This window comes from Adiantum capillus-veneris, chromosome 10 (assembly GCF_014529385.1).
Source record: "Adiantum capillus-veneris isolate H3 chromosome 10, ASM1452938v2, whole genome shotgun sequence".
NCBI classification, from domain to species: domain Eukaryota; kingdom Viridiplantae; phylum Streptophyta; class Polypodiopsida; order Polypodiales; family Pteridaceae; genus Adiantum; species Adiantum capillus-veneris.
This window is the reverse complement of record NC_140940.1, coordinates 106,386,832-106,403,218: the sequence shown is the minus strand read 5'-3', so window position 1 is coordinate 106,403,218 and position 16,387 is coordinate 106,386,832. Positions and strand designations below refer to the sequence as shown.

At 48.1% G+C, this 16,387-nt stretch overlaps 1 protein-coding gene across 2 annotated transcripts in view; it reads left to right on the top strand.

Moving 5' to 3' along the window:
* Positions 1–16,387, top strand: part of LOC147449420 (alpha-amylase-like) — a 166,262-nt gene that overhangs the window by 54,150 nt on the left and 95,725 nt on the right. For both annotated transcript variants that reach the window (XM_086521867.1, XM_086521866.1), the window contains exon 2: positions 3,573–3,702. In XM_086521867.1, the coding sequence (XP_086377993.1) occupies positions 3,573–3,702 (130 nt within the window). The remainder of the gene's footprint in view (positions 1–3,572; positions 3,703–16,387) is intronic.

Sequence of the window (16,387 nt, the reverse complement as noted above, 5' to 3'; positions counted from 1 at the left end):
GGCACGTGGTGCCCGTCTTGTGACAGTGGTATCAGAGCATCAGGCGTGTGCTTTTCTGAAAGCATACCGGTCCTACAAAAGAGAAGACAGAGGAATTTTATTGGGAGGTATCCTCGCCCTCCAACCCAGACTTATTAGCCACTCCCACCCTTACTTCATCGCGCATCGGGCGCACTCCCGTCTTCACCACAGTGTCTTACAGGGCATAAGGCAATTAAGAACCCAATACTTGGAATTCATTGATTCAGTAGAATATTTGCAGCTTCTGCTCAACGAGCTTCACGACATTCTTTCGCGGCATCCTCAGCAGAATCTTTCGATGTTGCAAAGTTTTCAACAAGTTTTGAACTACATGTTACCCCCTCTGATGCCCGAGGTGGTACCTCCTCCTCCGGCACCAGAAAGTACGAGAGCTTCCAATTGGCAACCTTCTCAGCCGTCTGTTCCGATCGGGGGAGTCTTCAGGAATATGGTACAGCCGCCATTGCCCCCACCTCCACCACCACCGCCACCAAGCTATAATATTTGGAGCCCATATGGATACCCTTATTATCCATACCCGGGACATGCGCTTAACCAACCCAAAGATTTCAAAGATGGTGGCACGACAGTCAAATTTTTCACTTTTTCCGGGGTGAAAGATCGCAAGAAAGCATTGCAGTTCCTACAGCAATTCGACAACATCTATGCTTTGGGGAACTATACAAAAGAATCCAAGATTTCTCGAGCAGCGGGATTTCTTAAAGATAATGCTATGCAATGGTGGAGTTCAATCGCGACACAACCGCATGCTCCAAGGACCTGGCAAGCTTTCAAGACAGTTTTTGCGCGTAGTTACATGACTTCAATGTTTGATCCGGATTTTGGCAGAGTGGGGCAACTTGAAAATGCTTGCCACTGAAACCATGGACGACTATAACCAAAGGTTTCTCGACGTGTACCTTCCGGTGTCCTTCTTTAAGTTCATTCCCTTGGAGGACCAGTGCGAGCGCTACACCATTGGACTACCATCACCATTGCAGGAATATTGTCTCTCCAAGCAAGTCTCTACCATGCAAGACCTTATGGACCATGCCGCGGTCGGCTACAAGCTCATGAAAGGAAAGTTGGAGTTTACCATAGAAGAACCTTCGGCCACTAACCAGAACTCCCAGCAACAACGAACAAATTCTCGAGAATCCCGTGAAAACCAACCCCAACGGCCTCGTTTGACACAACTTCAACGAAACGCCTTGTTACAAGAAGGCCGATGCTTCGAATGTTTTCAAACAGGGCATACGTTCAATACATGTCCTGAGTGACCCTCGACGTCCTCAGTGCAACCTTCTGCTCCCACGACAGACAGATCCCCGCGGCCACCTCCGGCCAAGAAGCTAGACCTGCTATTGGACTAGTACCCGATATTTATGGTATACACCTCGAGAGTTTTAATGAATTATGCAGAGCTTATGGAAAAGTCAATGGCTTGAAAGCCCTTATTTGCTTTGACCCCGGAGCTATGGAGAACTTAATCCATCCAGAATTCTTGAAGCAGATGCACTTTGATTATGATACAGAGGGTGGAGAAATTGAAGTTGAGCTAGCCACGAGGCAAACTCAGAAAGTGGTACCGCTCATTGGAGCACTTCTAGTGACTATACAAGATTATCATGGAAAAGCCGATTTCCACATTATGAAGTTGGGCAATTGCGACGTTCTCTTGAGCATGCCCTGGCATGACAAGAATGATGCAACTCTTCAGGTCCGGAACTGAACCATCACCATGATGCAGAAGAGCAAGCCCGTTGTCCTCAAAGTTTGATTGTCAGAACAAAACCCCGAATGACCTCTCTAGTTGTTTTCTACTTAGATACTTTTGAACATTGTTTGAAAAAGTATTGTTTGAACTTTGTTTGAAATGGATGCTATCTATTTTAAACCTGTCTTGGTGCCGATTTGAAATGTTTGACTCTGGTTTCAATACTGATTTCATTGATTGGTGATTTTTACTCCCGAGTGGAGGAGTGAGAAATACTGTCTTGATATTGTTTGAACCTCGGAACGACGCAGGCCGATGCCTGGGGAGCGTTTCCTTGTATACTAGAAAACCTCCGAGCGACGCAGACTGCGGTCTGGGGAGCGTTTGGTTGTACAGTCCTCTGAGCTCATGGCCAGGACCTTTTTAGGTTATTTGCGGGGGGAGTGACGAGGTAGTCGTTGAGTAGCTTTATACCGCAGACCGTTTGTCTCGGGGGAGTGCTCAACGGCGCTGTTTGTTGTGTCTTGTAACATGCATATGTGAGCATTTGTGTTGCATTGTGATGTGTCAATTATTGAATATTCCTAATTGGATGAGATTGCCTGGGTATGTAATTTTAGTGCATCAAGACACCCGTGGAAGATCAGTACGGTCTGGGTGTGATGGCTAATTTTACTACGCCGGAATATCAAGAGTTCCAATCTGAACGAATGGAGAAGCTAACTCCTTGATCAAAACAGCCGAATGGAGAAGCTAACTCCTTGATCAAAATAGCCGAAAGGAGAAGCTAACTCCTTGATCAAAAGAGCAAAAAGGAGAAGCTAACTCCTTGATGAAAACAGCCGAAAGGAGAAGCTAACTCCTTAATTAAAAAAGAGCAAATTGATTGTCCCTCGGAATGTCCCTTGTAATGACCCTCGAAAATTTTTGAGCTAACTTGAGTTGTTTTGCAGATATGCTGTAATCGCGGACGATTACTCTCTTTCAAGAAGAGGAGATGTAACAAACTGCTGACGTGTAAAAGCCTAAAGAATGGAAACCCTAAAACTTGCAAACCTTAATTCTGGAAACCCTAACCCTAAAACTTGCAAACCCTAATTCTGAAAACCCTAACCCTAAAACCTGCAAACCCTAATTCTAGAAACCCTAACCCTAACCCTAAGGGCAGCGTGGCAGATTTTTGAAAATTGCGCTGGCATGATGACGTGGCAAGCTGTACGGATTTCCGCGTTCTTCGCTGGCTGATGACGTGGCACGTTGTACGGATTTCCGTGATTTACGCTGACAGCTTTTTGGCTTTGCTTTTGGACCAGAAGCTTTTAAGTTTGAAAGCTTTTCACTATAAATGCTTTTCAGGCCAAGGGCCTTTAAATATGAGGTTAGGGCTCATTCTCTGGCATGCTTCAGTACGAAGGTGCAGAGTCTCGAGTACCGGCTTGTACTGTGTTGATGCAATATAAAGAAATACCGAAAGGGGCGCCAAGGTTTGGGGCCAATACTCTCTGGGGTGGAATTCCGCCACTCCGTGTCGCGTGTCGTCTCCCTCTCTCAATTCTGTTGTTAATGAAGTGCTAAAAGTCTGTTCAGTCTGTTCTTTTCTATTGGCACGTGGTGCCCGTCTTGTGACAATGCCTCCTCTAATTTGAGGATGGTATCCTGTCTCTCGTCTCGTCTCCTTGCATTCATACTTCATTTTCAGCGTATTTGACACAAAATACTTAAGGATCCTTGAATTATACTTTTGGCATATGTTAATTATATGGAAGAATGATATTTATATTTGGTATTATTTTTACAATTATTTGATTAATCTAGTTCTCTAGATTTTTAACAGGGTTTCAATTGGGAGTCTCCGCACAAGTACCCATGGTATCAAGTTGTTCGAGATCGAGTCAAAGAACTGATGCTTGTGGGCATCACAGATATTTGGCTACCACCGCCCTCACAATCTGTTGATGTTAATGGTAGATTTTTCATTCCTTGAGCAGTCTTGAGTTCACGTCACTGTGCTTCTAGTTTAAGGTCAAAAAATTCTATCTCAATGACATTGTTGAGGACTTGTAACACTTAAATACATATCTGTCATTCTTCTAAAAACCTAGCAACATCTTTCATGTTCCTAGACAAGCGTTAGCATTTTCAGTAAATTAACTTTGTACTTTTTATTCAGATATATTTCTTTCATCGATAGAATAATTTTTGCAGAGAATGTAACTGCTTTAGAAAATCTGACCAAGACAAAAGTACCTCTTAGCTCCGGCCAGATGAAATTAATTTCTTTAAAAGGCTCACTATAGGGCAAGTTTTTTATTGTTAGATTTGCAGAAGCCATTTGAGGTTTATTGTGATGCGTGTGCAACCAGCATTAGAGCTTTGTTACAGCAGGAGGTTCATGTGGTAGCATATGAGAGCCAATTGTTTACCAAGCTTGAGAGGGAGAAAGAGCTGTTAGCGGTCATCCATACTTTTAGCTCTTGGAAACATTACTTGTTTGGTGTAGATTTTACTGTGCATACAGATCATTAAAGTCTGAGGTGCTTTCTCACTCATGCTAAGCTGTCTGATAAACAACTGTTATGGCCACTTTATTCCCTCTGACGTGGCAGTCTGTATGGATTTCCATGATTTACGCTGGCTGATTTTTCAGTGCCAGCTTTTGGGCTAGTTGCTTTTGAGTTTGAATACTTTTCATGTAAACTGCTTTTGGGCCTAGGGCCTTTAAATATGAGGCTAGGGCTCATTCTCTGGCACTCTTCTGGGTAAAGGTGCAAAGCATGAGTACCGGCATTGTATTGAGTTCAAGTAAAATAAGGAAATACCGAAAGGGGCGCCACTCTTTGGGGTGGAATGCCGCCACTCCGTGTCGCATGTGCTCTCTCTCTTTCAGTTTCAGTTGTTGTTGAAGTGCTAAAAGTCTGTTCAGTCTGTTCTTTCTATTGGCACGTGGTGCCGGTCTTGTGGCACTATACTTCTACTAAGAAAGCTTCCTTTCAGGTTATGGAACGAGGGAAAAAATTTCCACCCATCTTGTGTACCAAGGAAAGCATAAGAAGGCAGCCAATAAGCATGAGAGCTGTCAAGATCACAGAAGGAGATTGGGTCCTTAGATTTGATGCGGCTAGAGTTTGAAAGATGCCAGAGAAAGAGAAGCTTTACTCAAAGCTTAGTGTGCGGTGCTATTGTCCTTTTCAAATTTGAGAAGGATCAATGAAGCATCTTTTCATATTGAAGCTACCAACTCGTTGGAGGATTCACAATGTATTCATGTGACTCTCCTCATACTAACTTGCCATGCTCCTCATCTTGGCTCGTTGAGTCCGGCTCGAGGCTCTGCAGTTCCATTCCACCTTCCTATCCTCATACCACGCTCGGCACATCTTGAGTGGTCAATCCATCTCGAAGTCACTAGCCCCATGTAGCTTCCACTTCCCGCACGTATGCCATAGAGTCCTTATCACAATCCCTTTGGGGAAACACCACGATGCACGGTGCGTGAAAGTGGAAGCTAATATGCCTAGATGGAGGAGCCGTGCTTGACGGCACTTCGATCGGATCTACTCCCTTATAGTTTGCGTATACTTGGGGCGGCCTAGCAAACTTACCAAGCACCAAGGTTCCTAGATAGGAATCCGAGCTTAAAGCCTTTGCTAGGATTTTGTAGACTAAGTTGAGGATCATGATGTGTCTCCATTGTTTAATGTCATTTAGTGCCTCTCCCATATATATATATATATATATATATATATATATAGATATATATATATATCACACACACACACACACACACACACACACACACACTCCTTGGGGTTGAGATAGTCAGTCCCTCTGCTGAAAAATTGTGTGACATCACCACAGAAAACCACCACCTGCTTGAAACTAGTGCATAAACCACAACCAATCTACTCCCAATACCTTATGGAAAAAGCTTGCGTAAGACCATTCTCTCCACAACAACTTTTGTGTCACAATGCCCTCAATGCATCCAACAACTCAGTTTCCAAGAAAGGCCTCACTTTTTCAGACCGCATAACATTTGCGATCTTCAGTCTAACATGAGCCCAAACCTCTATCTGACAAGCCTTCCAAAATGCAGAAGGCTTCTTTATCAAGGTGAGATCATGCTCCTGCCAGCCTCCCAACGTTGAGCGCTCTCAAGGCTCCTCCAACATAAAGAAGTCACTATAAGGTGTGGCTCTCTCTGATTATTTTTTTTCGGAGAAAAAGATCCTTCTATTAGTTAATGAAACTGCGCATAGGGCTACAACCTCCTCTACAAGAGAGGGCTACAACAATCATGATGGGGAGACTCTCCCAATGAAAAAACAACATATGTACAATGAGGCTAAATCAAGAGATGGGAGGAGGGAAAAGCCACACAAGTGGACAGTAGTGCAACCTAAGCACACCCTAGACTATGATGAAAAAAGGCCCAGGACGCCAGAGTCGAAGGAAAGCCTCTCTGCGCTCTCGCATGCGGTCGGAACTGCCCTCGAGTCTCTCGAACTCTCCTATGAGAGTATGGATCAGCTCTAGCCAAAGATCCCAAACAGTCTCTGCTAGTGGTACAAGGCGAGCCTCGAAGATGCGGAAGCAGCGGGCCCGCCAGATGAACTAGAGTGTCAGGCCACTGATGAGCTCCCAACACTCCTCTCTCTCATTGCACCACTCCTGTGGAGTATGCTCTGTAGCAGGCTGGAGTGTAGGTAGACCCCCTACATCACTATCATCCCGCTGGTGGAAGATAGCTCAAAGTGAAGTGCCGGGCCCGTGAGAGTGGACCAAGTAGCTTCCCCCCAAGTGTACTGCCGAGCTGTGGAAAGGGCTGGCATCATTTGAAGAACACGAAGGCACACCTGCTGTGCCAAAGGACAGTCCCAAAGACAGTGACGCTGACTCTCCACAAGATGGTCACAAGCTGCACATGCGGCTGAGAGACCACTATATACAAGCCAGCTTCCAATTGCCGTAGCTCTGTGTGCAACCAGCCACTGGAACAAAGTGACTCGTCTCGGCTGTCTGGAGTCCCACAACCTCTCCCAAAAAGCTGCCAAGAACTCAGCTGTGAGACCCTCCTCCTGCCAATGAGGTGCTGTAACAGGACAAGCCTCTCTCTGTGCTGCTAGTATGTGACGTCCCAATCGAACAGTGTGCTGAAAGAAAGGGACACGTGGATGGTCTGTAGAGGAGAAAGGGTCCCTCCACGGCCACTCTCCAGTATCCCACTGTACTCGTTCCAGTGGACAACTCTCCCAAGCCCACAGTCTCCTATGGCCAATCTCAAGAGCTGCTAGGTTGGGATCTATGACACAAGTCTTCCCACAGATGCCCACCATGCGAATCCTCTGAAAACAGCACTTTGCCACCTACAGGGCCTCTACTGCAACTCGGTGTAAGCTCCCTCACCCTGTAGCTCGAAAAACAAGGAGCAAGCCTGAACTGAGTTGAGAACCTTTAGTCACGTGAAGGCTCCCATCTATCTGGGCGCTGCTGACTCGAGAGGTGTGAGCCACTCAGCTGGTACTGCCTCTGAGATGTCTTGACACATGCTCTACACCCCTCTCATGCCCTGTAGCTGAATGCCCTGAAGCTCCTCTGACAAGCCTGAGAAGTGTAACGAGTCACCTAGAGAGCGTGCTGGACCCTTTGCCATGGGACCCCAGGAAACATGAGGCCTACTACCAACCAAGTGGCCTCTCTGAGTGCTAACCATGGGGTTCCAAACAAGGGGCTGTCTCAGGCGCTCCTTCGTGCAATTAGGCTAACGCTGCTCCAGGCCTCGCCGCAGTTGCTCCGAGGATAGGAGGAGACTCATAGCGAAGTGGTCCTCCAGTCTCCTGCTCAAGCCAACTCTCTGCATCTCTGTGAAAATCCATCGAGTCGAGGGTCGCCATGGGCCTCCAGCCTGAGGCACCCTAGCACTAAGCCGCTGAAGCAAGAACTCCTTCCATGGCCCCTCACCTAGAAGAAGTCCTCTGACGATGAACTTCCCAAGAAGGGCTCTGCTCTACTGTGTTGGGTCTATGATCCCCAACCCTCCCTGAGAACAAGGAAGAGTGATGACCTGCCATTTCACTTTGGCCCGGGCTATCTGAGTGTCACGCCCTGCCCAAAGGAAGTTCTTGATCAGCTAATACAAGAACTCGAGAAGATCCAACAAGAAGTGATGTACCACATAGTAGCCAACAACACCTGGTTGGCCGCTACAACTCTGCCTGCCAAAGAAAGTCGTGCGGAGCTCCAATGTAACAACTTCCTCTTGATAGACAGGAGGAGGGGAGCAATCTGCCGCTCGGGAGACAAGTCCAAACCAACCTGACAGCCCAAATACCGAACTGCAGTCCTTGGGGGAATCCACCTGAAACCCTCACCTGGCATACAATCGGGTGTAGGAGCACTACCAACCGAGAAAGCCACTGTCTTTCTCTAGTTAATCAGTCGCTAGATGCAAAACAGAAAGTCTCAAGAGCCTGCTCACTCCTGTGTAGGTTGGCCTCCTGGCCCTCCAAGTACAAGGCGGAGTCGTCTGCAAACTCAACGTCCCGTAGCTCATCATCCTAAATAGGGAGCGCTAAGCCACGTAAACCGACCTGCTGTGAAACCAAAAACCTGCTCATCGCCTTAGCATAGAACAGAAAGAGAAAGAGGGCAAGAGGGCAGCCTTGTCTGACCGAACGTGTGAGCATGAAACGATCACCTCTACCTCCTGCTAAAAGCACCTTACTGTGTGCCCGTCTGTACAAAGCTGACACCCCTTTGATCCAAGCATCTGAGAAGCCCATCCTGCGTAGAGTGCCCTCCACAAAATCTAGTCAACTCTGTCGTAGGCCTTCTCAAAATCGAGAAGAAGAATCACCAAATCCTCACCACGGAGCCGCACGAGGGCAGAAGCCTCCCAAAAAGTAAAGATGTTGTCAAGGATACTACGCTTCTTGACAAAATCTGTCTGAGTCCCATGTATAAGGCTCTCTAGAAGTGGCTGAATCCTCAAACTCAGAGCCTTGGAAAGAATTTTGTAGGCTGAGCTGAGGATGATGATGGGACGCCACTGTCGAATTGCATCCAAGGAGCCACCCTCCTTGGGAATGAGGTAAATCAGGCCCTCCCTCATGCTGTCAGGCATCTCACCTGTGTGCAAAATGTACTGAAAAGCACTACAAAGATTTGAGCCAAGCAAGTCCCAGTACTCCAAGAAAAAGCTGGGAGTCAAGCCATCCTCACCTAGACAGCTACCATGGGGGAGTGCACTAAGAGCCGTGTGCAGCTCCTCTAGTTGTACAGGCAGCTCAAGCCGCTGACGCATCTCCTCAGTCACAAGGCAAGGCATCTGTGCCCACACCTGCTCTCTGCATGCATCCTAACGCTCTGGCTGGGGATCTGCAGATAGTAACTCAAGGTAGAAGTCAGTAGCAACTGCACGTATGTCCTCTGGCTTTGAAGCAACTGGCCCGTCGGGCCTCCTCAACTGACTGACCTTGGCATGCGTATGCCGAGGTCCCACTATTTCAAAGAAAGCGCCCGTTACTTTGTCACCCACCAGGGTCCAGTGAGATGCCTATCGATGGAAAGCAAACTCATGGTGCCTCTCCTCTGTACTGACGAGCTCCTGACGAACCTGCTGTGACTGCTCCTCCAACCAAGGACTGTCTGGATGCTGCTCTTGCATCCTCTGCAAGGAAGCAACGCCCCGTTAGAGGTGCTACTCCTCCTCTCTCGCTGCAGCCAGGCGAGCCGAAGACTCCTGAAGAAAGAGCCGACTAAGCTGAGCAAGTCCTGAGGCCACTCTGCTAGTAGGAGAATCCTATAAGTCTAAGCTCTTTGTCCAAAGAGACTCCACTCGTTCTCTGAGCGCAGAGTCCAACAGACCCTCTCTGGGATGCGTAGCATCGTGCTCCCCCTCCTCTGCCTATAAGTCATTGTGAGGATCACTGGTGCATGATCTGAAAAGGAAGTCCCAACCAAAATGCCAACAGTCCCACCCAAGTCACATAAGTGATCACTAGTGTAGAAGCGATCTATCCGAGATAGATTCAGTCCTCCCACTCCACGGTCCAAACGAGAGAAGGCCAGGATGTCAGGTGGCCTCACAAAGCTAGAATGCTGCCACACATCTGAAACCCGTAGTCATACATAACCTCTCCCAAGCCGCCAACTCATCTCCATGCACAGTAGTATGGCTACCTCCAACCCTGTCAGCTGGGTCCTCCAACGTGTTGAAGTCTCCCCCAATGCACCATTGCTCTGCCTGCTGCAGAGACTCTGCAATGTGATCCCAAAACTCTGCACGTGCGCTCTCCACATTGTACGCGTAGATGTTCAGGAAGCCCATCAAGCAACCTTGAACCTGCATAGTAATTCACTGAGCCCTATCTGGCACAATAATCCCCCTGCCCACAATGGCCTGCTGCAAAGAGTCCGCAATGGTCATACATACCCCACCTTGGATGCCTCCAGTTCCAAAAGCAGCTGACCAAAAAGTCTCATAGCGACCACGCAAAATCTGACCACATCGCCGAATGCGGCTCTCACAAAGATGATGCTCCTGCAACATAAGAATGTCAATCTCACCACCCACAAGGAATCTCTGCAGCTCCTAACGTAGCCGACCCCTCTAACACTGAAACTGGGGTCCCCCTAATCCCTGCACATTCCATGAGATAATCCTCATGGAGTCAGTGAGAGAAAACAGATATTGCCACAACAGCCAACCTCGCTATCTTTGAGGCCGGTTTGGATGGGGAGTAATCTGCATCCGAACGCCCTCTAGACAAGCGCGCAAGAAGTGACTCTCTCGCCGAGGCCCAAGCCGAGCGTGCAGCCCAAAGGGCTACATCCTCTGTCCAAGAAACCTCATGCACAAAAACATAACACGGAGGGCATTGAGTGTCAGCAAACAAATGCACCGCAATGTGCCTGCAACCCGTTGCATCTAGAGGTGTCACGTTGAACTTGGAAAGAGGCCAAAGTGTCTGTACCAGATCTGTCACTGCTAAGTCCCCTGTGTGGTGTGAGAACTCAGTAGCCTGGGTCTGGAGCCAGTCCAAGACTGTGTGTTAGGTCCACTCTGTGATATCCCTACCACACAACGGAAAGGAGAAACCCACCGTTGTGTTCAGGGCCTCACTGCCTCTAGTTGCAAGAAAGAGGACGTGGACTCGAAAGTTGGCCTCCTCCAAGTCGGGAGAGGAATCACCCAGAAACCGAGTGAAGCTGTAGTCGAAGAAATCCCAATGTCTACGAATGTCAAAGCTCGTCAGACCTTTGGGGGCCGCTGCAAAGGGAGAAGTGAGCACCAAAAAAGGCGGCCTCAGGTGGGGCTGTCCCTCTTGAGCCACAGGGCTCGTAGCGAAAGCGCTACCAAGAGAACGCCTCGCGGCAGAAGCGTGTCTAGTAGCCTGCGTCTGAGGAGGAGTGGCGGAAGGGTCAGAAGACGAGGCTGTGGGCCCCATCGGGGAGAGAGGATGGGCGGGAGGCAAAGGTGGAGGTGGGGGGGGGGGGGGGGGGGGAGAGGAGGCGGGGCGGGAGCGGTTGAGGGAGGAGGAGGCGGTGGTGGAGGAACAGAAGTGGATGGGGCCTCCTCAGCCAGGTTTTACTGAAGGGGGTCAAAACGGTCCCAGTCAAAACCCAGTGTTGCTAAAGGTCGGCCACCAAGAGGAGCAGGGGGGTGAGCTCTCCCTCGATGGCAGCGGCTAGGCACCTGCTGCCAACCATCAGTTGGCTGGTCACTGGTCTCTGTCGAAGTACCAGCCTGTGCATCCTGTGTATCTGGCTGCTTGGCATGCTCAGCCTTGGGAGGTTGCGGATGTGTTGTGGGTTGAGGTCTCCTGCGAGGAAAGGCCTTCGCCATATGGCCCATCTGCATGCATATGAAACACTGTTTCGGGAGACCCGAATACTTTACACTCTGTCTGATCCATCCCCCACTTACCCTAGGCAGCAGTACCACCTTGGGGAGGGAGTGCGTGTCATGAACGAGAACCCGCACAGAAGGTAGACCTACGGCCTTGGCCACAATTGAAGCTGCCGTGCGTGGAGACTCCAGAATTGTCCCGAACATGGAACCAATCTTGGGTAGGAGGGGATGGTACTCTCGCCTCAGGTCTGGGAAAGAGACTGAAATCGATAAGTCTGCCTCCTCCTAGAGCATGTCTGTAGTAGGGTCAAAACCGTGATGTCAACGTCGGAAGTAAGCTCGAGATGCTCTGATGCCGAGTGGGCCTGTCGAAATCACCTTGGTCATCGTCATATCTGCAGACTCGAACTTGACCTCGTAGTACCCTCTCCCGAGGATCTGGACATCGGTGATCTTGTGCACATCGGAGAGAAGACGGGCCTGTAGTAAGTCCCAAACCTCGCCCCGACTGGGCCGAGTGCCAATGATCTTACAGATAACCGAAGTGGCTTGCAAGCGCTCCATTTCGGCCATCAAGCTCGCTTGCTCTTCGGCTCTGCGGTATCGGGCAAGGGGGCTTCATTGGAGTCCCTCTGAGGTGGAGCAAGAGCTGCCATGTTGTGTCTGCTGCTGCTGAAGAAAGGACGAGGCGGATGATGTCGGCAAAGAGACAGCAGCTGCAGGCCAAACCCAGCAGAGCCAAGTAGGGCCGAAGCAGCTTATCTACAAAGGCAAGGCGAAAAACAAGCAGGAGGAAGAGAGGGAGGATAATCGAGGCCCGGGGGGGGGGGGGGGGGGGGTTGAGTACGAAGTGCAGGGCTGAAGGGGGCGGGCTCTGACAGTGGGCTGAGGGTTGCACACAACAGGTGGGCAGCGCGTAGGACATGTTGGGTAGAGATGGGGGTGGGGACTAGCGGGCGGGCTGTGCACAGCTTGAGGTGGGACAGCGCGCGTAGGATAGGCAGGGGGGCAGCAGCAGCGGGAGGAGCTTGGGGGGGTGGGGTGGGGCAGGAGTGCGAGGGCGATGGAGAGCAACAGCAGCAGCGAGCTTCTTGGCTAGACTTAGGAACCGACAGTCGGGTGTCGGTGCGGTCTTCGTAGTTGAGTGGTTCGTGGCTCTCTTTGATTTGGCTCGGCTCTTGGACCAAAGAGCCATCGTGCCTTTGAAGTTGGCCAACCCTAGAGCGAGAGTGTCTATCCACACTGGCATGCAGCTAAATCAATATTAGATATTAGATGTGCCCTCTTGAGCTCCCATAGTGCCAAAATCAACTAACCAAAATTCTCATAGCGACTGTGAATTTAAGCTTGCTCTTCGATGTTTCCAGCTACGTTGCGATAGCCATAGATTGAGGGATGGACGATAGTTGTTCAATGGAGCACTGAGAACTGGTGAGGACTGTGTAGAGCCTTCCAGGTGAGTCATGAGATTTTTTTGGTGTGTGGAGAGTTAATACTCCTCCCATAAATAACCACAAGTGTGCGTGCCATGAGTATGTACAAGCATTCTCAAACATCATTTCTCACTACTCCACCCGGGAGTAAATCACCAATCATTGAAACAAGCATAAAAACCAAAGTCAAACAATTCAAATCGGCATGAAGACATGTTTAAAACAGATACCATCCATTTCAAACAAATTCAAACATGATCACCAAAAAAGTTCTCAAACAGATTCAGAAAACTGCTAAATCAAACTGAAAAAGCATTCTTGACATCAATGAGCTCGAAAGTCGCATGGCTTCGATCCTGAAACCTGCACCAAAATGAGGGTTAGATTTCTTGCAGCCGATCGCAACCTGGTCCATAAACTCTTGAATAGGCGAAACAAGCCTCAAAAGACAGTGTTCTTGTGGCGGTGATGGTAGCCTCAAGATATACCAATCACATTGGTCCTCCAAGGTTATCAACTCGAGAAGAGACACCTATTGCGAGATTACAAAAATGTGAAGTTGTAATCTGTTAGGGTTTCTGTGGCAAGCGTTTCAAGATACCCCACTCTGTCAGAAGATACACTCCGAAAGAAGATGCCTGAAAGCATGTAACTTTGGGCAAATTTTTTTTTCTTGAAAGCTTCCCAAGTTCGTGGAGTGTGCGGCTTGGTAGCTATAGACTTCTACCACTTCATGACACTGCCTCTGAGAAAAACGATGTCTTGAAATTCTTTTGATCCTTCTATCCCTTGCACTTTCATGTGGAAGCATGTGTCACAAAGTGATGACGTGGCATGTCCACCCCAATGGAAACTGACAAATGACAGAAGAATTGATAAGTTGTTCCAACTTATGGGGGTCCCGTCCAATGAGGCCCAAAGGGACAATATAATTTTTAGATGAAGATTCCTTGCTGACGTGGCAGCGCCCGAAATTTACAAAGACATGCTGATGTGGTAGTGCCCGGAATTTATAGAGAATGCTGACATGGCATGGGGGCTAGTGCTTTTGGGAGTTGAAGCTTTTCATTGTACTGCTTTTGGACCTAAGATCCTTTGTAAGAAATTGTCAGGGCCTCTCTCCCTCAGATTGGCTTGGGAGCGCTTAGAAGAGAGAGGGCCCTCGGACATTGTACCTTGCCAAGATTAATGTAAAAAGAAATACTGAAAGGGGCGCCATACTTTGGGGCCAATCTCTTTGGGCTTGAAACTACGCCGGGCTGTGTCGTCTGTCTTAGTTGTGATTAAGTTATTTTTCCGTTTATCCGGGCCGTGTCGTCTGTCTTAGTTGTGATTAAGTTATTTTTCAGTTTCTCTCACGTGTGTTGCGTCAGATTCTCAACTTGGGGTGTCCAAGTTTGTTACAGTGGTATCAGAGCTCAGAAAGATTCTTCTACGGAGGATCCTATCTCTTTTGCAGCACATGTAGGTCTTTGTGAAAGAATCTTCATGTCCCGATCCCAGACTTATTAACCACTCCCACACTTCGTCCATTGCGCATCTGACGCGCCCCCGTCTTCATCGCTCTGTCTTACAGGGCATAAGCCATAAAGAACCCTAGATTACACATGGGTTCTTGTGGAGAATTTGACAAAGATAACACCTCTGAGGGGAGAGGCGAAGAAAAGCTGAAATTCGGTGCGAAAATTGAAGAAAAGAATGAAGATTTGCGCAAATTTCGGTAGAGAAATTTGCCAGAGCAGAGCACAAATGTAAATTGCAGGTTGACACGTGTGGGAAAAGACTAATCAAGTACTCCAGAGACCCGAGATTTGTGAAACACTTGAAGAATTACCCGATTGATGAGATTCGGTTGAGATGGCATGAGGCCATTGATTCTCCTCTCAGGTCGGGAGGAAAGCTGAAAGGACAGATGGGTGCAGAAAAGCGAAAGCTGTACTCGTAGGAAGATCTGGATAGAGCTGTTGACCAGAAGATGAAAGGCTTGAAGCTCTCGAAAGAAGAGGAAATTGGTGGATTTTTTCAGTTAAGTCGAGTTTCGAGGTGGCAAGCAGATCCAAGAAGCGTGCTTGTTTTAAGGATGACTCAAATTTTTCTTTTTCTTCAGAGAGTTCTAACAGTTCGTCGTTCTCTAGTTCCAGAGAGGATGAGAAAAGACGGAAGAAGCGTAGAAAAAGCAAGAACAACAGATTTTTGAAAAAATCTAGAAGGCATGGAAGGCCATCTATCAGTTTAGAGGAGGAGAGATCGTCCTCTTCAAAAAGTGACTAGATGATCAAAAAGACCAAGGAGTTCAAGGAAGGGGATCACACAGTCAGGTTTGAGACGTTTTCAGGCTACCAGGGCGGCACCCATCGAGCCCTTGAGTTTGTACAACGGTTTAACGTCGCCTTCTTTGGAGGTCGGTTCACAGAACACTCCAAGGTGGGAAGGGTGGCATCCTACTTGAAAGGAACTACACAGACATGGTGGTTTGTTCTGTTGTTAAGCTGAGAAGCACCTGCAACGTGGTTAAAATTCAAGAAAATTTTCATGTCAACTTGGATATCAGATGCATACGAAAGAGATGTCATCACGGCTTGGCATCACTTGAGAATGACTAAGAAAGATACATTGGATGACTACTGCCAAAGGTTTTGGGATACTTATTTGCTAGTGTCTTCGTTTCGGAAGATTACTTTGAGAGACTAATTTGAGCGGTTTTGTTGTGATTTGCAAAAAGAGACTCAAGAGTATTGTCTAAACCAGAAGTTTGACTCTATTTAGAAACTTATGGGACATGCTAAGCAACAATTTGGAATGCATGCCGGCTTATTGACTTATCCTACGGATAGGATAGTATTCAATGAAGAGAATGAATCAAGGGAGCCGGATGACAGCTCATCAGGATTCTCGAGAATCAAATGGTATCACATCTGAGGGTTTCGACAAACTAGGAGAACCAAATGCAAGTTAATCAAAGGATTCCGGAGAAGAAAAGGGATCAGATGATAGTGTGTCTCAGGATTTCAATGATTGAGATTGATGTGCCAATGGATAGGGGAGGCTAGCTACCCACAGGTCCAAGGACACAAGGAAAGAAAGGAAAAGGGAATCAGCTGGTAGATCAGAGAATTTCCTAGATCCAGGTGAGGTGCTAGTGGACAAGGAGCCTGAGGACCAGCCTGAAGTGGAAGAGACCGAGGAAATTCTTGTTCCAGAAAAAATACTAGCTCACATGGAAAGAAAAGTGAAAGGTAAAGTGATACGGTGGTTGTTAGTTTAGGTACTATCCGGCATTGGATGCAAAGTGGATGGAGGAGGACCTAGCAGATACTCCTCAGATTTGGAACTTTACCTTGACGCTTTTGGTCTAGCATCGAC